The sequence below is a fragment of the Periplaneta americana genome, chromosome 5, assembly GCF_040183065.1.
Source record: "Periplaneta americana isolate PAMFEO1 chromosome 5, P.americana_PAMFEO1_priV1, whole genome shotgun sequence".
NCBI lineage: Eukaryota > Metazoa > Arthropoda > Insecta > Blattodea > Blattidae > Periplaneta > Periplaneta americana.
The window spans coordinates 76,262,643-76,286,120 of NC_091121.1; the positions used below are offsets into that span (position 1 = coordinate 76,262,643).

The window sequence follows — 23,478 nt, forward strand, 5'->3', positions numbered from 1 at the left end:
TATCGCAAATTTAATTAAGTGTTGTGAGGAGGAAAAATTAAACAAATGTTTGTTGGAACCTCTTGATAAGGGATATGAAAGAGCGGCTAAATACTCTGGCAAAAGTATTAGTTCCGTGAAGAGAATTAAGAATAATATTGAATTACAACCGAATGAACCTCACACTACTCCGGGAAAGAATAGGTATGTAATGTTTAGAAATTATTACTATATGTACGATAGTGTGTGTACTGTGAGCGACATAATGAATTACTGTTGTAAGTTATTATTTTGTTATAGGTCTGCAAGACATATTATTTCATTCTAGAATTAAGACTTGTGTAAAGTTGAAGTAGACGACTTCGATCAACATGTCATTCGGGATACAATCGAAGAATTCTATCTTGTTCAGAAAGTAGTACCTACGATTAAGAAGATAATTCCGAATGGATGATGTTATTTTCGAAATAATAATTACGAGTAATTTTGGACCAAGCAATGATGGCAACAATGATAGGGATATGGATTGTGTATAATTGTAAATTAATGTAAATTCAAATAATAAGCCAATAAAATATTGTTATAAGAATATGTACATATCAGCTGTAGGTATGTCATGCAGGCCTATAAAATGTATAGAAATAGCTGTAGAAACTTCGCCATTGCCGGTCCCCAGTCCGGATGAGAGAGAAGGAGTGTACACACGATTATGTTTAAATACTTACTCATTACGGGTTAATTAAAACCTGCTACGAAACCATGTTCTCCTCTCAAAATCGGAGTGTCGTGAGATGATGATGTCCATATTGAACCAAGTTCTTTTACAGTAGAGAGCCGTAAAGTGAAAGAACCAACGTTTTCTGAAGAGAGTTACGTTACCCAAGGGAGGGGCATCCTTGCCATGCCGTTACGTTGATGAGTACATGTCGTACCGAGCAGTTCGAAAGACAGGCTTAGGGGATGTAATGTTCAAGATAACTTGCAATAACAGTACGCTCAATTTAAATTGTACTAGGTTCTATTTTTTTTCTATATGTCTTAATCACTTTTGTTTGAAACCTGCTTATAATAATTTTTTCATTTTAAATTTTATTGTGAGCTATTCTGTGTCGCAAGGCAAACCCAAAATATTGGGTTACACTAATAAATAATTTATTTACTTATTCATTCACTTGTTTATTTTTATTTGTTTATTATTGTATTATATAGGTAGATATCTACTATGAAATAAAATTAAGTTTTATTAGCGTTTTATGAGATTCACTTTTTTAATGAATTAACAATTCTTAAATACACATTCCCGTATGATCGACTTTTTACTGTCCATATTATTTCTGGATTTTCATGCTATACCGAAGCATGATATTTGGCGATTACAGGGACTTGCTTCGCGTGTTATATCTAAGTAGTTAGGTATTGGCTTTCTCCTATATTGACGGAGCAGTGTACCACAAGGATTCCCATATTTAAATGTATTTTGATGATCACGTGAAATGATTAGTACGAATTCTGAAAGCAGAATACCACTTTGAAATGTACATATACCCCACTTAAAATACATACTCCTAAGTCTCCGGCATGATATTTCCTCTCTTGGACATTTTAATAAATAAAAATCTGTACACTAAAAATATATATTTCTGTCAATTAGCCACGTGAATATTTCATTCTAAGTGAGCGTAGGTCTATAAGTTAAGTTAGATCTCATTTAATTATACTTACCTGAATATAGTGTTGAATTGAATTACTGCACAACGCAATACAACTGAATGATGTATTGATATTAATACTAATACCGGTATTACCAGTTAATTATTATTAATTACGTACGTTCAAATTTCATAGGTTTAGTTAGGTACCTCCATTTCATCAGATTCCTTCTACTGCAAACCAAAATTATTGCTGCCAACATAACAGAAAATAACTGCCAATAGCAGTATCTGTCAGTACTCGAAATTCGAAGCGAAGTTTGCAAAAGAAAATTCTATCTGACTTCTAGAAAATCACTATAATCAACTAGCATATGTAGTAATAGGGAGAAAATGGTTAGGTTTCACTCTTAGGGTATTAAGTAAGCTGATCCAGACTATAATATCTGTTCATTTTATATTGTTTACAAAGTATTATGTGACAAAATGTGACAAAATAAAGTATCAGTATCAATTCTTTAGTGGGAAGTTTTCTGCTTAATTATAGTCTACATAACAATAATTCTTTGAACTGTCCTTTTGACTACAGTGACACTTCAGAGACAGTATGACGATAGCGGAGTCATGGTCGAATGAGAATGACAGGATAATAAATACACTCCTCGGAGAGAACTTGACACATGCTTAATATCTCTGCTCCTCAAGTCTTCTAAACTTTTGCCCAGGATCAAATTTGAATCCCGTTAGGAAATAATTAGATGATTGAGATAGTTCTCTCTAGCCGATGATATAAAATTGAAGGTAGCGTTATTTAGAAAGACAAAAAGTTATATATTACAAATAAAATCTTCGTAGAATTTTTTAAACATTGACACGATATTTACTAGAGATTCGTCTAATAATTTGGTGCTGGATGGAAAGAGCTTGCAACCTTATAAATTAAGTACCCGTCGTTGCCCCTTAAGGTTACTCTAACCGTAATGCTCGTAGCGGCCTTCTGATTCGCCTAGTTCGGTAGAAGAAGTGCATTCCTGTGTAATTCTGTCCGCCGAGTAAAGTGCTTCCACATTCTCGCCGATGACCAGACGAGACTGCTTCAAAGCCTGGTTCAAACTAACACGCTTTTAGTAGAAAGGTGGCACTATTTTATTTATTTTATTGGGTTATTTTACGACGCTGTATCAACATCTAGGTTATTTAGCGTCTGAATGAAATGAAGGTGATAATACCGGTGAAATGAGTCCGGGATCTAGCACCGAAAGTTACCCAGCATTTGCTCATATTGGGTTGAGGGAAAACCCCGGAAAAACATCAACCAGATAACTTGACCCGATCGGGAATCGAACCCGGACCACCTGGTTTCGCGGCCAGACGCGCTGACCGTTACTCCACAGGTGTGGACTGGTGGCACTATCAACAGTAACGCCAAAAGTACCGATAGTTTTCTGATAATTTCATTGAGATTAATTAATGTTTATCATAGGGTACATCGGAGTAATTTGAATAATTTCAAACTTTTTGACCATTAATCCAAAAATAATAATTTTATTCTTCTACTTAATAGGAAGGAAGAGATTTACATTCTTAGGGAATATTTGTCCAAATTGCTAACACAGCATGTTCAAATATAAAATTGTGATGTCATTATCCAATTTACTTTGGCCGTGATCGTCTAGTGGTCAGGACATTGCGTTGTGTGTTTTTTCACTTCATGAATTTCAACAAGATTAGTATTTGCGAGGAAAATTGAATATCTTAAGGGGTAATTTGAGTACACTAAAATGAACGTTAATGGAGCTACTATTGGGTTGGTGCATAAATTCGTAGCGTTTTTGTTTCGCGTGTTAGTACTCCGGTTGCTATGGGTATATTTATCGATTTCAATTTTTTTTCTGGTATCAGATTGTATGTACAGTAATTTGCTTCTTCGAGAATTTTAAAAATTAAATGTAGAATATGCTATAAAAGTTTGATTCAGATACTCCAAGTAGTTCTAGAGATATACAAGTGTTAATAAGTGCATACGTATCAAAACCTAGTTCTGAGAAAATTGAATTTTTAGATTTTCACAGTAACTTTCACTTCATGTTGGTTTAGAATGCTTTGTTAAGTGTCCCTCCTGATTCTTTTTGCCATCCTCCAGTTTCAATCTAGCTAGCTTCACAGATTTTCTATATTTCTTGTATAGTAGTGGCAAAAAAAAAAACCGGACCGACACTTGTAGCTGATTTCAGAGCCTTGTTCACTCCAGAGCACGATAAACTAGTAACTAAGACTTTCTTGGTTCGAATCCTGCCTGGGAAGGAAACGTTTTTTGTTCCTTATTCAAATTTATTCCCAATACTTTTCGATTGCTGGTAAAATTCATGTTCTGGTAATAATAAGTTAGTTAAGTAGTAAAATATCGCTGCAATCGAAAAGTATTGTGAATAAATTTGAATAAGGAACAAAAATATTTCTTCCCAGGCAGGATTCGAACCATGAAAGTCTTAGTTACCAGTCTATCGTTCTCTGGAGTGAACAAGGCTCTGAAATCGGCTACAAGGGTCGGTCCGGTTTTTTTTTTGCCACTGCTGTACATTTCAGATTTCTGGGAGGCGCGCTGTTACTTAGCGTTCGTTTACATCATATGATTGTGAAGCCTCAGATTTTTTACATGTAAAACCTCATGTGATGTAGTCACAAGACGTTCGGGACAATTTCAGGTTATGAGCGAAACCATATGAATCACTTTCACTCATCTTCAATGTTTGGGAATAACATGCAGTCCATACACACTTAGAAAAAAGTTCCGGAAGACAGATTATGTCAACTATAATGTTATCAAAGGCATACACAAAGTAAATGGATCATCGTAAGATTTTATAGTTTGTATTCTTTTATTATCTGTTTTAGGCATACTTATTTCTGTACTTGATGGTTTCTTTTCAGTCTCTGAAATAAACTGAGTTGATGGTATAAATATAAAATATTTATTTGCCCTCATTTTTTTTTGCATATGCTCCTTCAGCTTTTGTTTTCCTTTACTTACCCAACCCATATTAAACATTATTTTAATTTTATAATCACAAAATTGTTTTCACAATATCACAAGTATACATTTTTTTATAAAACTCACAAGCTGCACTTTGTTTTCAACCATATAACAAAACAATCGAGAGTCTATGAACCATAACTGCACCTGCTAGCAATTTTGAATTGTCAAAAAAAAAAAAAAAAGCGGTAATTTGAATTGGCGTAAGGTGCAACTCAAAAGAGAAGAGGCGTAACAACGTGATCTTCACTACTACTTAGACATTAAAAAATGGCGTCGTTTAAAGGGGCCAAATATGATTTAGGGACAAAAACCATACGAACTTGATACTACATATATTAAAAATTAATTTTGTGCTAAAAACGAAACTTTGATTTTTTAAGGATTTTTTTTTCGCATTTTGTGGGTATCCTCTTCCCTTAAATATAATACAGAAACAGACTATTGACGCCGAGGGGAAATACGAATGGCTAGAGAAAGTAGTGAATACTTGTATAATTATTGAACAATTGTGACTTGATTTGTACGCTGTTCAACTTAGTGCAACGCAATGGTGTGAAACATTTCTTAAAAATAACTTCCTTTTACATGTATTATTGAAATTTAAGCGGTAATTTTTCAAAACCATATTAGACTATACATCATATCAAGTACATACACGTGACATAATACCCAAACATCTTGGGATAATTTTGAAAACAGTATTAAATTCTCTTTTGCTGAAAATAACTTTTATATATTTCATTAGCCTATTCTCTGCCATCCTTTCTTTTCTCATCTCCTTCCGTCTCATGTGTCTTCTCTTTGTTCTTGGCGTCTTATGCCCTCTCAGCTTTCTCCTTCTCCACTAACTTTCGTATCCTCTTGCTTTTCTCTTCTTTGTATATAAATAATACATCATTTATTGATAAAATGACAGTATTACTATTATATAATTGTGTGTGTGCAATTTTGTGTTCTTAATTCAATTATTAATCCTGAGATTGTTGTGCTTTATAAATGACTTTCGGTTGGTTTCTTACAAATGTGTTTTGCGTCATTTTTACAGCATGCCTCTTTGGAAGAAAAGCTCAAAATCATCAGAGGATCGTAAAAACAAATCACTTAATGTCAATCTAAGCCAAGAGAAAGAAACCGCTCAACAAGTAACAAAGGAATCTGAAGTGGACGAAAAATTAAGAATAATGGAGGAAGTATGGGGTAAAATCAAGAAGCCAAAACGTCGCTGGAAGAGACAATTTGGTGAATCCAGCAACATGGAAACAACTGAGGATAAATGTTTGGAAACGAAACAAAGCGAAGTGGAAGGAAAGAGTGAAGAGGTAGATCAAAAAGCAGGTGGGAGTAAGTCTGATACTAAAGTAGATCGTGAAAATTTGGACATAGTGGTACTAGTGAAAGGGGTTAATCCCGACGGACAGGAGGAACTTTTGGTAACTGGAAAACAAGTGGAAACAGTAAGCAATAGTGCGACTTTAAGAATAGGTGAACTGTGTAATGAACGTGATATTGACATAGAAGAAAATTGCCGGGAAGAATTGAACACTACACCACAGAATTTTCAAACGTCTAAAATGACAGAACCGAAGAATATATTAGCTACTGAAAATATAAATGAAGAAAATGGAAAAAGAGAGATCGAAGAAACTTCAGGAGAACTTTTGTTAGACAATATGGAAGCAACAAATTTGACTGTAGATTCACTTAAAAAAGCACTCGGATTTACTCTACACGTATTAAATGAAGATAAGAAAAAACTAAAATTAGAGCAAGAGGAATTAGCAAAGGCAAAGAAAAGATACCAAATTTTACAAAATGCTCTAGCTGAAGAGCGTCGTCTGAGATTGTTGGCCGAATCGAAAGCAGTGGAACTAGAGAAAGATCGTGATTTTATGCAGAGAACCCAAAGAAAATTAGAGACTTTGGAGAAAGAGATGAACTTACTTCATTCTGAAATAGATAAGATGAACATAGACTACGAAATACTGAATAACAAATTCTGTGAGGAGACAGTACAGCGTCAGCAATTTGAGTACTTAAGCAAGGCATATAAAGATAGGTGTGATGCGATTACTATACAGACTGAATATGCACTAAAAGATTATCCTCTTTTGTTCAGGAAGTACGAGGCATTGAGAGGAAGATATTTAATGCATAAAATCTCGTGCAAAGGAGAAAGCCAGTGCAATGAAGTATCAGAATCAGAATTTTCCGACGATCTAGATTATTTGAAAGAAATTGGAATACAACTACCAGAGCACGGAAATGAAGCTTTTCCAGAAGTCGAAGTGGGACTTACCCCTAAAGTCGATGAAAGGGATTTGAATGTAGAAGTCACAGAAACGCAATTACATGAAGATCGACCTGATTTATTTAAAATCTCTTCAGATGCAGTACAAGTGAAATATGTACAGCATGATGCTGTGGAAGACAATTCATCTCAGTCATTTGGAAAGCATAGGATAAAGCCGAATGCAGTATCATCAGAAGCTATTGATAATACTTCTACCAGAGACGTATCGAACATATTTGTAGGAAACATGAGTACATTTGTACCATCAGGAATGCATCTTCCAGAGAGATGCAAAAGTGAGCCCTCGTTAGCCAATATGTCACCAGAAATGAATGAGCGCCTGTTACTAGAAACAAATTACTCAGAAGATGATTTAATGACATACACTGAAGTCATTGTAACACCAAAGCAGTTACTGAGAACAGTTGAAGAGGAATTCAGTACAGAAATGACAGAGAAAATAAAGATACAAGAGACAGGAGCGGTGCCAGAAACCTTTGGTTACGAAGAAAACAAACTTAAAGATTCAGAAAAGCCACATCGAAATTGCAAGGCTGGAAGCCCCGAAATGCAGCTACAGGATCAACATTCCGTATCAACAATATCAGCAAATTCTCTGGAATTGATGTTGGAGCATAGCAGTAATGGAGACAGAGATTTAGAACACTCATGTGACGAAAGCAAGGATAAAAATAAAATAATACAACAAAGAAAATGGCGGAACGAATATTCAGATTGTTTGTCAATTAATGGAGAACAAATTACTAAAATAGGTTCAATTGAAAATACACAACTTGCTGAACACGAAAATGAAATGAAATCATTGGAAGTTACAGCTATAGCACAAACGTTGGCAGATATTAAAAACAAAACTAAGCCGCCTGCGAAAAATAGTTTGAAGTTACCTTGCCAACCAAGCGATAGAACATCAGGAAATGAAACGTGCAAAGGGGCAATTCCAAAGCAATATGGAAAAAATAAAGCTACTGTCAAAAGAAATGAGAGAAAAGTTGCAAGAAAAAGAAAAATCGAATCCGAAGGACTTTCAGAAAATAGAGAACAGCAGGAGAGGTTCAATAAATCGGTTTTAATGACACTATTAGACGAAGTTAGGAATGAATCAATGGCGAAAATTTTATCGAGGCAAGAAACCACCGAAGCAGCTAATAGGGTTTCAGGAAACTTCAATTCTCAAAGAGAATTTATAAAGGAGAGGAAGACAAGTGAACTTGAAGATAAAGTTCGAAAACCACGAAAGGGCAAGTCTGAGTATTCCGAAACGCAACAGAAAGAATGCACTGATATTTTAGCGGGAGAAAATGCGTCAAAGAAACATAGAAAGTCCAAAAAGAAGAAACATAAAGACAAATGCTCTAGAAGTACAAAATCTGATGCAAATTTTGATTCCACTATAGGGAGCTTAATAGACGAAGAACTGGAATTAGAAGCAAAGGTTATTGACTTGTTTAATTATAAGTACACCGTAGAAGACATAAGCACGAGCCGTTCAAATGCCGTACAATTGTTGATCAGTGCACCAATTGCAAGATGCGAAACGCTTGATCGTATGCTGGCGGAACATGATCTCAGATTTGTAAGTATCCTAGTTCAGCACTACTTGTGGTCTTTTACTTTATAGGAACATATTTACATGCTTTATAGTACATTTTATGATTTATTATAAGTTCCACTTAGAAAATGTGATTGTTCAGCTGTTTATCTTGGTTACATAACATTTGTATTTATGTCGAATGGCTATTTTACACGCAAATCCTCCAGTACGTGTTGCAGTAATGTGTTGAAGTGCTAGCTGGCACTTACAGGATAATAATGCTGTTAAATAACTGAAACAATAGTGTATGAACGAGAATACGCCTAGAGGAAGAATTTGTTTTTACACCTTTTCTTTTTAACAATATTCTACATCGAGCTCAAGTATTCGGTTTTGGAACATAACTGTGTGTGCACTGTTCAATGCTAACAGCCATAAACTTCCAAGCTTTGAATGTTGCATTAATTGAAGTAATTTCTTTTAACTATTCTATGCAATGAATTATTGAAATTTAGTGTAATTCCCGTTATACCCATTTGAATATATAAAAATTAATTTTATAAATTCATAATAATATAATTAATCTTTTAAACCATGTACCGTTACTAACGATTTCATAGAATTAAGCATTTCCTACGAAACAAATGACCATTCATTCATTCATTCATTCATTCATTCATTCATTCATTCATTGTTTTCTGTCCAAGGGCAGGTCTTTCACTGCAGACCTAGCATTCTCCAGTTATTGCTATTTTATGCCTTCCTCATAGTCTCCCCACAAGATCCATATATCTTAAGGTCTTCTATCATCTGACATGTTCTTTTGCCCCTAACTTTTGTCACGTTCACAGTGCATCCTTTAGTAGGCAGTTCTTCTTAGCCAGTGTCCCAAACAATTCTTTTTTCTCTTCCTGATCAATTTCAGCATTATTCTTCCTTCACCCACTCTTTACAACACAGCTTCACTTCTTATTCTGTCCGTCCATTTCACATGCTCCATTCTTCTTCATACAAATGGCAACAGGCCTACATTAATTTGTATGAACAAAGTATTAATTACATCGCGTTATAAAAGTACAAGTACGCACATTATTATTATTATTATTATTATTATTATTATTATTATTATTATTATTATTATTATTATTATTATTACATATTCTATTACACTGCTACCTGTTGTTTCTACGAAACAAATGACCATTCATTCATTCATTCATTGTTTTCTGTCCAAGGGCAGGTCTTTCACTGCAGACCTAGTATTCTCCAGTTATTGCTATTTTATGCCTTCCTCATAGTCTCCCCACAAGATTCATATATCTTAATGTCTTCTATCATCTGACATGTTCTTTTGCCCCGAACTTTTGTGACGTTCACTATTCCTTCCAGTGCATCCTTCAGTAGGCAGTTTCTTCTTAGCCAGTGTACCAACCAATTATTCTTTCTCTTCCTGATCAATTTCGGCATCATTCTTCCTTCCCCACTCTTTCCAACACAGCTTCGTTTCTTATTCTGTCCGTCCATTTCACTTGCTCCATTCTTCCCCATACAAATGACAACAGGCCTACATTAATTTGTATGGAAAAAATATTAATTATATAGCGTTAATAAATGTCCAAATACGCATATTATTACATATTATTATTATTATTATTATTATTATTATTATTATTATTGTTATTGTTATTAATATTATTACCTATTCTGTTACACATGAACTAACAATACAAAACACATTTTATGATACTTAACATGAAATTTCGTAGTATAATGTGAAGATTTTATAATGTAACTGTAACTGAAACTCTGAAATATTGTACTTGACGTAATGTTTTATGTTACATTTTCAGGAAGTATTCTGGCAGTTTCTTATAGAAGAACTTAAACTTAACATCTTAGAAGCAGCAGGAACCAAAGCTCCAAGACTGCTTAAATTGCTCCTGAAATTCGGCCACTCAGTTGACATTACAGACAGAGATGGCAATAATCCCCTCCATTACGCTGCCACCGTAGGTCTACCAAGCATGGCAGTGGCTCTCATTAATGAAGGAGTTGTCATCAATGCTAGGAACAAATTTATGGAGACACCACTGTTTGTATCGATGGCAAATGGACACGTGAATTTCAGTCTTATCCTAGTGAATTCTGGTGCAAACTTCGAAGTCAAGTGTGGTCCACCAGGTACAATTCTCCACGTAGCAGCATTAACGAAAAATACAGTTATTACAAAGATGCTGATAGAATGTGGTGCCAGAATAGACCCAAGAAATGACGATCACGAGACTCCACTGATGAAAGCGGTCCAACGTGGCAATATTGAGATCGTGCAAATGCTTTTGAAGGGCGGAGCTGACGTCAGAGCATACGACAAAGTAAAATCAACACCTCTTCATATGGCAGTTGAAAATGGAAGTTTGGAATTAGTTAAGATTCTTGTGGAATATTCTGCACCATTGGAATTCCGTAGAGACGATAATCTTACCCCCTTGATATTAGCCGTAGTGAAGGACAGACGTGACATCGTGAAGTGTCTGGCACAGGCCGGTGCCATGGTTAATGTCACTCATCCAGATCGCGAAACTCCATTAATTATTTCTCTCTGTCACGAAAACTTACCAATGATGGAGACGCTATGGACATACGGTGCAAATTTGAATATTTTTAAGGGTATCAGGTGGTCGCCACTATTCTATGCCGCTAAGAATCGTATGAATATCTACGCAGTAATTTTATTATTAATGGGATCTGATGTGAATGATGTTGATTCTGAAAAACGTACACCACTTCATGCTGCAGCCATGTCAGAAGACAATGAAACCGTTGTTAGGACACTGGTTTCATGGGGTGCAGATCAGAAGGCTGTTGATAGTTTTGGGCAAACACCAAAGGAACTTGCATTCTCTTTGAGAAACAAAAGAACTTACCGAGTCTTGTGTGAAAATATGTCTAATATTGTGCTGTCAGAAGAACAAAAACAGAAGAGAAGGATGGAATACGGAATGGTGATGGATGGAGGAAAGGAACTTGCGTAATAACGGATTTATGTCTTGGTTTTCATAATGGCTGTATATATATACATTTTATCTGGTAGATTTTCGATAGTTGCATGTGACGCGATTTCTTTAATTGAAATGTATTATTTTAAAAATATATTCCAGATTTGACTTAATATTGTGTAATAATATACTTTTAACTCAGGTTCACGTTGCCAGCGCTTACTGAAGATTTTGTTTTATGTGTAGGAATGTGCTAAACAAAGTGCTAGATGTAAATGGGTGGATTAAGAATGAATCTCTTATTATGTACTGAAAATAATTAGATTTATTTAAAATTAAATTTTAATTTATTTTCATCCATGCCAAATATAATGTGGGGTACAATTAATTTTATTATAAATCTTGTAAATGATTAACAATTTTTTGTATAATGTATTGCTGTTATAGACGAGCATATTGTGAACTCGTAGCCTCTGTGTTTTACTCTGTAGGAATTGTCTATTATAATTTGACTTCAGGTCCTGGTTTTGCTCTGATGGACGTGAATGATTGACAATGCAATTTCACTTTGGCTGTTGGAAATGACATAGCATTGTGATGATAATATGTTTCGTAATTGATAAAATATCCCTGTTTTATGAAACTAAAAATACACGTCAGTAATTTGTAATATACAAAACGTCAATAAATGAATTTTAGTAACGATTTGTTCATATTTTTTATATTAGAGAAATAAATTACCTTGGAGTCAGCGAAGATTAACTGAAGTTTATTGCTTTATTATTATAAAATGTTCAACTTAAAACACAAGATCAGTCGCCTCCGTAGCTGTCAGCGCTACGCTCATTACTACAATCTGCTCGTGAAATGATTATGCATCACTATCGGGTAACCACTATACCCTTTTTCATACAATTTAGTTCTTGGAGGTCTCAGCCTTACAGCCACTCAGAATAATACGAGTCATTCGCGCTTAAGCAACGTTGCCTAGTTGTAATGTTAAGGCTCAGCTATTATGGTAAGTCAAATATTACATATGCTCAAACAAAATATTGTAGCCACGAAAAAGATGAGACGTATGAACTAAGTCGCTTGAAAAGCATTATAGAAGTGGAATTCCTTGTTCGAATGCTTAGCGGTCCGTAAAATGATAATGAACCTTGAAGACAACATACCAACGAAATTTTGTATCCAATTTGTGTGTGTATGTGTGTGCGTCTATATGTTGTTTGAATGATTTGGATGTGATTATTGTGATTGTAGTTGTGGTTATTATTTTTGTGGTTATTGTGATTGGGATTGTGGTTGTGTTTATAGTGGTTGTAGTTATTGTGATTATCGTTATTGTATCGTATTATTGTATTTATTTACATTCCACGGTATTCGTACATAGTTTCACAGCTAGAATATGGAACTTGTCAGAATAATCTTAATAGTACTATAAAGTCTTAATTATAGTCACAGTCTAATTGAAATATATACAGAAGAGTTTTCCAATAAAATCTACTAGTACAACTTACTTACAAATGGCTTTTAAGGAACCCGAAGGTTCTTTGCCACCCTCACATAAGCCCGCCATCGGTCCCTATCCTGTGCAAGATTAATCCAGTCTCTATCATCATATCCCACCTCCCTCAAATCCATTTTAATATTATCCTCCCATCTACGTCTCGGCCTCCCCAAAGGTCTTTTTCCCTCCGGTCTCCCATCTAACACTTTATATGCATTTCTGGATTCGCCCATACGTGCTACATGCCCTGCCCATCTCAAACGTCTGGATTTAATGTTCCTAATTATGTCAGGTGAAGAATACAATGCGTGCAGTTCTGCGTTGTGTAACTTTCTCCATTCTCCTGTAACTTCATCCCGCTTAGCCCCAAATATTTTCCTAAGCACCTTATTCTCAAACACCCTTAACCTGTGTTCCTCTCTCAGAATGAGATTCCAAGTTTCACAACCATACAGAACAACCGGTAATATAATTATTTTATAAATTCTAACTTTCAGATTTTTTGACAGCAGACTAGATGATAAAACCTTCTCAACCGAATAACAACACGCATTTCCCATATTTATTCTGCGTTTAATTTCCTCCCGAGTGTGATTTATATTTGTTACTGTTGCTCCAAGATATTTGAATTTTTCCACCACTTCGAAGGATAAATCTCCAATTTTTATATTTCCATTTCGTACAATATTCTGGTCACGAGACATAATCATATACTTTGTCTTTTCGGGATTTACTTCCAAATCTATCGCTTTACTTGCTTCAAGTAAAATTTCCGTGTTTTCCCTAATTGTTTGTGGATTTTCTCCTAACATATTCACGTCATCCGCATAGACAAGAAGCTGATGTAATCCGTTCAATTCCAAACCCTGCCTGTTATCCTGAACTTTCCTAATGGCATATTCTAGAGCGAAGTTAAAAAGTAAAGGTGATAGTGCATCTCTCTGCTTTAGCCCGCAGTGAATTGGAAAAGCATCAGATAGAAACTGACCTATACGGACTCTGCTGTATGTTTCACTGAGACACATTTTAATTAATCGAACTAGTTTCTTGGGAATACCAAATTCAATAAGAATATCATATAATACTTCCTTCTTAACCGAGTCATATGCCTTTTTGAAATCTATGAATAACTGATGTACTGTACCCTTATACTCCCATTTTTACTCCATTATCTGTTGAATACAAAAAATCTGATCAATAGTCGATCTATTACGCCTAAAACCGCACTGATGATCCCCAATAATTTCATCTACGTATGGAGTTAATCTTCTCAAAAGAATTTGGACAAAATTTTGTACGACGTCAACAAAAGTGATATTCCTCGAAAGTTACCACAGTTGGTTTTGTCCCCCTTCTTAAAAATAGGTACAATTATGGACTCCTTCCATTGTTCTGGTACAATTTCCTTTTCCCAAGTAGCAACTACAAGTTTATAAATTTCGCTGTATAATACACTTCCACCCTCTTGTATTAATTCTGCTGGAATTTGATCGATACCTGGAGACTTGTACTTTTTCAGATTTTCTATCGCAATTTCGACTTCTGAAAGCGTGGGTTCGGGTATAAATGGCTCAGCAGTTTGTATTTCAATTTCGTCCCGATCATTTCTATTTGGCCTATGTACAGCTGTCAAAAGAAAAAGTGGCCGCTCTCCTGAAACAAAGTTCCTTCGGGTATCTTCGCTACAATTCGGAGACAGGCGATGTTACATGTTGTTGGACCACGTTGCCTGATATCTACAGTTATAATTGAAGTATTCTGTGTGTTATCGATAGCATAATGGTAGCGTTCAGGCCTCTTATTCATGAGGTCTTGCGTTCGACTACAACGACGTGCTTTTTATGTTCTTTTTTGTTCTGTTTTTGAGAGAGACAAACTATACATAGTGGCGCCTTTCTCTTTTACGATTATTTTAGTAATTAACATCAGGTTCATTAATTATATTATGCCATGACTTTATCATTATGATATTGTGGCTGCAAATGGAAAGAAAAAAGATTTTATTCTCAATAAAAATATCTTTCGTGGCATAAACAAAACAAATTTACTGGCGTCGGCCTTAAAACATTTAAGCAATTAAGCGTTCAAAAAACAAAACAAAAAGCCACAATTCAATATTTAGTCTATCTTCCTCTTATCTCGATCATCTTGCAGTCGAGTGGGCATGGAATTGACTAGTCTTTGCAAATAGCGACTGTTGTTAGACACGATATTCCAGGCATTCTGAACATACATAAGTGTTCTGTCCATGGGCAGGTCTTTCATTGCAAACCCAGCGATCTCCAATCTTTCGTATTTTCTGCCTTCCTCTTAGTCTCCTCATATGATCCACATATCCTAATGTCGTCTATTATTCTTTTCAACCAGAGACCCAACCAATTCCTTTTTCTCTTTCTAATCAGTTTCAGCATCATTCTTTCTTCACTCACTTTTTCAAACACAATTTTATTCCTTATTCTATCTGTCCACTTCACACGCACCGTTCTTCTCCACATCCACATTTCAAATGCTTCAATTCGTTTCTCTTCATTTCGTCGTAATGTCCATGTTCCTTCACCATACAATGCCACACTCCACACAAAGCACTTCACTAGTCTCTTCCTTAGTTCTTTTTCCAGAGGTCCGCAGAAGATCCTTCTTCTTCTATTTAAAGCTTCCTTTGTTCATGTTTGCAGTTTTTCTTGGGAAGGATAGGCCTAAATGCGGTAACATCCCGTTGCTTTCCGCACACCACTATCTCTTTCGCATCTTATTAAATTCCAGGGGGCCCAAGCGTGGAGATGAGGAGAGTGGATTTGACTAATTGGGCCCTCCGGACTTCACCGAAAGTCACGGCAAGGGTTAAATATTAATTCTATCAGGATGTTTGACCCGATCAGAGATCGGGAAATCTCAATTAGCCTTTGCCCCCCGCATCCTGGACTAGCTTCTACGAATCATCAGAAAATCTTAGAGTGTGATTGGGCCAATTTTTCCGAAAATGTTTCCACACTTTTGCTTGTAGCTCAGCGGACGAACTTCGGAATTTAGATGTCAATGTCTCAGGTTCAATTCCTCGTTACTCCTTTTCATTTTATTGTGGTTCAAGATAGTATAATGTAATAATACAAAAAGAAAAACTAATAGCAGTATTATGCAATTGGATTTTTCCAAACCTAATATTAAATTTATGTTATATATATCGCTAAAGAACGATTACAATATAAATAACTTGAATATTATTTATACAGTATCGCTAAAAGACGATAACACAATATAATTGATAAATATCGGTTTGTTTAATTAATATAAGATATTATATGATACGTATTTAATTATCTAAATAAAATAACCTATTTTACAAAGAAAGATGTTTATTTGTGTTATAATAATTACCTACATAAAATACAGATTATTTATATTACGAAGGAACAATAACAATATAAATAACTTGAATATTATTTTATAATGCTAATGAAGGAAAACAATATAGATGATAACTTGAATATTATTTATATCGCTAAAGAACGATAACAATATAAAAAACGTGAATATTATTCATATCGGAATTTCACAGATTTATTACAGATGTATTTAAGAAATTGTAGAAGAATAGTAATTAGTAACAGTGTCCTATTTATTCTTCTTGGAGCCAAATTTGTAACTTTTAAAAGTGTGGTTACTATGTTGAAGTGTATGTGTTGCAACGGATGCTTGATTTGTTATGTATGTGAGTCAGTTATGGGATGCTTGATGTCGTCGCAATGTCGTAATTATAGTTTGATTGTGTTTATGTGACTATTATGTATTAATTTATGATGTATGGTACGGAAAGCTGCATATTTGTGTTATAGAAGTGTTACGTATGTGTGTTGTTAATGTTTTTGTAAATTTCAAATTGATAACTGATATTTGTTTTGCAATCGCAATGCCTAATTTACGGATTGTTTGTTTTGTTTACATCGCGTAAGCTAATTTAATTTTCTTTTCCATTTCTCTTTATGCTTATCTTTTTCGTGTATAAAACTATAGCCCTAACATACATATGTAAAATAGGGCTAACCCCCATTGGATATACTGTAGCTACAATAGTAATAATTATTATTCATATCGTTATAAAACGATAACAGAATACAAATGATGACTTGAATTTTATTCATATCTCTAAAGAACGATAACAAAATATAAATAACGTAATATCCATAAAGAACGATAACTGGATATAAATGATAATTTGAATATCATTGACATCGCTAAAGAACGATTAAAAAATAAAATGAAAGCTTGAAGAAGGCGCGAACCCAGAACCTTTGAATCATTAAACAAGCACTCTACCGCTGGTCTGCGAGGAGCAGATATGGAATACTTTCATAGTTCCGGAACTGCTTGTACAAACACATGCATCGTGTAACATCGCCGCGACCCGAAGTGGACTTTGAAAATATTCGCTGTTCACGAGTGCGGCCACTTTTTTTTTTTGACAGCTGTACAACACGAAAGTATTCATGAAGCGTTGTTGAATGTCATAAATTCACCTACAGAATAGAAGGCGTGAGAAATTAGGTTCTTCCCTTTGACCCTAAATAATCTTATGTTTTGAGTTTGATTTTTTTATATCCATAGGGAAGCTATTACAAATATTTACTGCCATATAACGCACTCCTTTTTGATAGAACAATAGACTTGGCGATGGAGTATGAAATTAATTTTTACACGTATTTATGCTATGAACTGTTGAATTAGTTAACAAGTTTTCACGATTACATAGAGGAAGTTTATTAATGAAAAAATATAATGACAAGCCATGGGTATTATTTGTAGTTTTTTGAAAATGCTCTTACACAATTCCCTAGATTTGACACCTACTATTATTCTAATTATTCGTTTTATGGTACGAATATATACTGTTATTATCTGTAGAATTTCCCTAGAATATTATTCCTAAACTAATTACCGAGTGGAAGTATGCAAAGTATATTTTTTTAAGGTAGGCCTACTGATATTTGCTATCTCTTGCATAGATCTAATAGCAAAACATGCTGAATTTAGTTTGGAGTAATTTCTTTAATACGGTTATTGTGATTGTGCTTGTAATTATAGTAGTTGTGGTTGTTGTGATTTTTGTGGTTATTGTTGATACGTGTGTGGGGGTTGTGATTGAACGTGTGTGTACAGTTTTGTGACGATGTTTCTCAAATTCAAATATATAAGTTTAACGCTCGATCCAGCTCTCCAATTGTGCATGATATATTTCTAAATTGTTTTCAGGTTTCCTGGGTTCCGTAAATACATAATATACTGTATGAAGAACATATAATTTTAAGTATTGAGAATTAAATTGAGTAAATTACAAGTGATTTTTATGTTGTTCTAGCAGGTAGTGCCACTGATATCAATCGTAAATTTATTCAGTTTTAACTTCATTTGCAATTATTTTAATGAATGTTTTCTAGTCAAAGTTGTGAAAAATCCACAGCATAAAAACATACGGATAACTCAGGAAATTAAACCTCTCATGATATGAAAAGAGAAATCCGTGTATTTGAATGAGTAAGAACAGTAATGATCTTAAAATACGTAACTACTATAAGAATTACTCTAAAATGTTATCAAAAATTATAATCTAATGAAATAGGCAAAAAGTACCCATTCGAACAGAGAAACACAAAATTAAGTAATATAATTAAAGCTATTAGGGATATTCTTAAAAATGAAACTTGCCCATATTCAAAAGAATGAAAAGATTTATTTTATTAAAATAAATGGTTATAAATTAGAGGTTGGACACTGGCTAAGAAGAAACTTGTCTACTGAAGGATGCATTGGAAAGAATGTTGAACGGGAGAAAAGTTCAGGGCAGAAGAAATCAGATGATAGATAACATTAAGATACGGGGATCGTATGCGGAGACTAAGAGGAGTGCAGAAAAAAGGGACGATTGGAGAATATTAGGTTTGCATGAAATACCTGCCCTTGAGCACAAAACTAGCGTGATGGATGGAATGAATGGTTAATGGCATGAATGGATAGAATGAATGGTTTAGTGCAAATAGACTAGAACTCAATGCTGATAAACCCAATATATTCAATGTAGAACACATGAAGTGCTCAGTTTTTTCTAGAACTGATCTAAAATAATCTTAAAGCACAACGTTTCTTGGTTTGGATACTCTCTTGAACTAGAAAACACACATAGTATATATTACTAATTAATTCTGTGCCTGTTATGTATTAAATGTGATACAAACAACTTAAAATGCTATATTTTTCCCCTACTTTCAATCTATAATGAAATATGGATTAAGAATATAAGATAACTCATCTGAAGCTAAGCATATTTTTGTTTTACAAAATAAAGTTATAAGGATGATAGATGTGTATAAAGCATATCTTATGAACTCTAAAATTCAGGAATACTGATGTTACCCATGCAAATAAAATTAATCTGCTGGCTATTTACGGTATAATTTTATAGAGCCACTAATGTAGCTCAGCGGCAGGGCGCTTCTTTGATGAACCGGAGTTGAGCTCGGGTTAGGTTCGATTCCTACTTGGGCTGGTTACCTGGTTCGGGTTTTTCAGAGTTGTTGCCCAACCGTAAAATAAATGTCACATAATCTGTGAAAAATTCTTGGTCTCACCTCATCTCACCAGTAAAAAAAGTATATTCCTCTACTTTACCACATTCTTAAAGTTTCGTTGCTGGTGTAAGATCTATGGAATACCATGAATGAATTGAAATTGTATCAACATTAATTAGGGTTATTTAATGTTTTAATAAATTGTTTCATGTGTGTAAAGCAGAAATAAATTTATTTTCAATAATCTGTGAGATGATATAGAGATTAGCCGTTGCATAGGCCTCTACAGCTCATTCTTTGACAGTAGATTAAAGTATATTGCTAATGGATATTTTATGAATTATTGTGATTATTGATAAAAAAGGATAAATACATAAAATGGATTCCTGAAGTGAAGTCTTAGACGTCATACTTGTTAGACATGTATTAAACATTTGTCCTAAGCTTATATTTGAGATTCTTAGAGCTAATAATAGATGGACGCATTGCAAGATTACAGTGACTATTACACTTTTACTACGTCATACTACTTTTGACCAATATAACGGTACGAAAAGACGTATTTCAACAAATCATGGCTGCTTATCGCACAATTTTATCGGGTCCCTAGCATTTGTTTAATTTCATCGCGTCCCTAGCATTTGTTTAATTTCATTTCGTCCCTAGCATTTGTTTCTTTGTTTGCCAACATTTCAAACTGCGCTGGTTTGGACGTAAAAAAAACAGAAAATTACAAACCACTCCAGTCGATGCACAGCAGTTTCAAATGTGACTCGCATTGGCATTCAATAACAAGAATTAATAAAAATCACTGGTCATACCTATGCATCTTCCCTGAAATCCTATTTACAAATAAATGAAGAGCACCATTCGGAAATCCTGAATAAGTTGAGGAATACAACATGTAGGCCTACATCAACGAGTTCCACTTCTTTTACCCACACGTCCAATATAACATCAACTGAACCACCAACCACTGAAACATTCAAATTCGAAAATTGTACATTCAATAATTATTCCTTTAAAAATTATTCGTGTTTATTTTTTATGTCATCGTCGTTAATTAAAACTTTTGTAACACTTGTATATATTATTTAGATTATGTTGTAGCTTCTGTTATATGATATTATGGATAGTCACCTATCAGAGATTGTTTAATATTAAGATTTATTGAAAATCATCTGTCAAGTGACGTTGATTACTGGGATTCGGATAATTGAAGTGGAATGCAACTGTTTTAATAAAAATTAAACTGAATCAACAAAGCCTTCTTGACTAGTAACACTGCCATCGTGATCTAGATCGAGAAGGCATTGCTAGTAATCGTCTACAGAGTTCAATGAAGATTCCATAGTTGGCACAACTGATAGCAAGGTAACAGCTAATCATAACACAATACCGCCATCTAGCATGCATCTAGCGTAATATTTGTAATGTTGAGATGGTACAATAATACATTTGAAGACAGTTGTATTTTCGTAAGTCAATTAATATTTTATTGTATTGGAGTACTTCGTTACTTCTAATCTTTATATACTTTCTTATAATCGTGTAATAGTCAATTAAATCCCACTCGAGTTTTGATTTTCTCTACATAAATCAAAATCTCTAGTGAGATTACTGTTGATAAAAGATTGCTGCAATATTTCTTTGAGTAGAAATTCATTCCTCAAGTACGAGCGCGCGCACTATTGTGAATAAGACTTTCCGTTCCTGGGATGTCTTACAGTTGGATCTAATGGGCAGCCTCTACTTCTAAAACCACTTGGGTTTCCGGCCCTGTTCGACTAACATCAACTCGGAATAGCTGACACTACGCTTCAATGAAGTTTCTATTGGATCCGTTCCTTCTCTTTCATCAGGACATCATTCCGACCATCTTTTTGCAGCCTTAATGACATCAGGGTCGAATTCAGACTGTTGAAGTGACAATAATAGTTGAATTTAAGTTAGAACTGATATAATCTATGTGAAAGCCAGAGAAACAAACTTGTGGGTTAGGAAGAAATCTTCATTAAATTTTAAAGACTTAGAGCATGACTGAGGATATGCAAATATTCTGGTAGTTGGAATAATACGCAAAAAATAAAATGGGTACTATAAAATACAGATACAGGTTGTATATATTGATGTTTAAGTTGCGTAACGAGTATCTGGAATTTTTATTTTTAATTATTTTTATTTAATAATCTTTTTTGGGATTCTCTAGAAATAATACAGACGAGAATTTATAAATATCCTTACGGTAACGGAAACGAGAACTGTAGAGTCGTCGGAGAAATCATTAATAATAATAATAATAATACTTACAAATGGCTTTTAAGGAATCCGAAGGTTCACTGTCGCCCTTACATAAGCCCGCCATCAGCCCCTATCCTGTGCAAGATTAATCCACTCTCTATCATCATATCCCACCTCCCTCAAATCCATTTTAATATTATCCTTCCACCTAAGTCTCGTCCTCCCCAAAGGTCTTTTTCCCTCCGGCCTCCCAACTAACACTCTGTATGCATTTTCGGATTCGCCCATATGTGCTACATGTCCTGCCCATCTCAGACGTCTGGATTTAATGTTCCTAATTATGTCAGGTGAAGAATACAATACGTGCAGTTCTGCGTTGTGTAACTTCCTCCATTTCCAATAATAATAATAATAATAATAATAATAATAATAATAATAATAATAATAATACGATAGGGACCGATGGCGGGCTTAGGGCCTATGTGAGGGCGGCAATGAACCTGCGGGTTCCTTAAAAGCCATTTGTAATAGTAATAATAATAATAATAATAATAATAATAATAATAATAATAATAATAATAATAATAACAATAATAATAATAGCAAAATGTAGATATGTTTAATTACAAGCAAGTCTAAGAGTTAAACGATTACAATTTAGGGTTAAATAAGATAATTTGAAGTCGACCTGGATAGCGTAGTCTGTATAGCGTTGGCCTTCTATGCTCGAGGTTGCGAGTTCGATCCCGGCCCATGTCGATGGAATTTAAGTATGTTTAAATGCGACAGGCTCATGTCAGTAGATTTACCGGCATGTAAAAGAACTCCTGCGGGACAAAATTCCGTCGACACTGATATAACCTCTGCAATTGCGAGCATCGTTAAATAAACCATAATTTTTTTAAGATAATTGAGACCAAAGGAATGATTAGTATAACGAAGGAAAATGATATATTAAAAATAAAAATTATTCTACAAAAATAATATTTGAAGAAAGATCATATTCTAGAGACCAAAAGCAGTTTTTTGACGATCAGCTTTTGTGCATGAACGACTCGGGTGTAAAGATGGAGCGTGTGAAATGGACAGAGTAAGAAACGAAGCTGTGTTGGAAAGAGTAGATGAAGAAAGAATGATGCTGAAACTGATCAGAAAGAGGAAAAGGTATTGGCTGATTCACTGGTTGAGAAGAAACTGCCTACTGTAGAATGCACTGGAAGAAATGGTAAACGGGAGAAGAGTTCGGGACAGAAGAAGACATCAGATGATAGACGACATGCCTTCTCTTCCCCTATACGAGGCGATTACAATATTAAGAATACAATTATTACAATTACAGATCTAAGAACGGGAAGTATGGTAACTGAAACATGAATGAGTTTAATGCGGACATATAGAAAAAAACATGGACACAATTTCAAATTATAAAAAAATACTGTATTAATGTTTCATTTAGACTTGTATCACTTAACATAATTAAAATATTGATTAATGATAAAAACAACGCAAACCGGCTTTCCATTAGTGAGTGGGAAAGAAATGAGAGTGAATCCAATTTAGTCACATATTCTTTAAATGAAAACAAAAATATTTCATCTCGTACCGAGTAAATAAACTCTTATGTTATGTAACTGGTTTAAAACATTTGTTTTCACTCAGAATAT

General features: G+C 34.4%; 1 protein-coding gene across 2 annotated transcripts in view; it reads left to right on the forward strand.

Annotated features, from left to right (window-relative positions):
* Positions 1-12,559, forward strand: part of LOC138699845 (uncharacterized) — a 42,024-nt gene extending 29,465 nt beyond the window's left edge. For both annotated transcript variants that reach the window (XM_069826034.1, XM_069826035.1), the window contains exons 2-3: positions 5,711-8,549; positions 10,358-12,559. In XM_069826034.1, coding sequence (XP_069682135.1) covers positions 5,711-8,549; positions 10,358-11,539 — 4,021 coding nt within the window. In that variant the 3' untranslated portion in view covers positions 11,540-12,559. The remainder of the gene's footprint in view (positions 1-5,710; positions 8,550-10,357) is intronic.
* Positions 12,560-23,478: the final 10,919 nt, after the last annotated feature.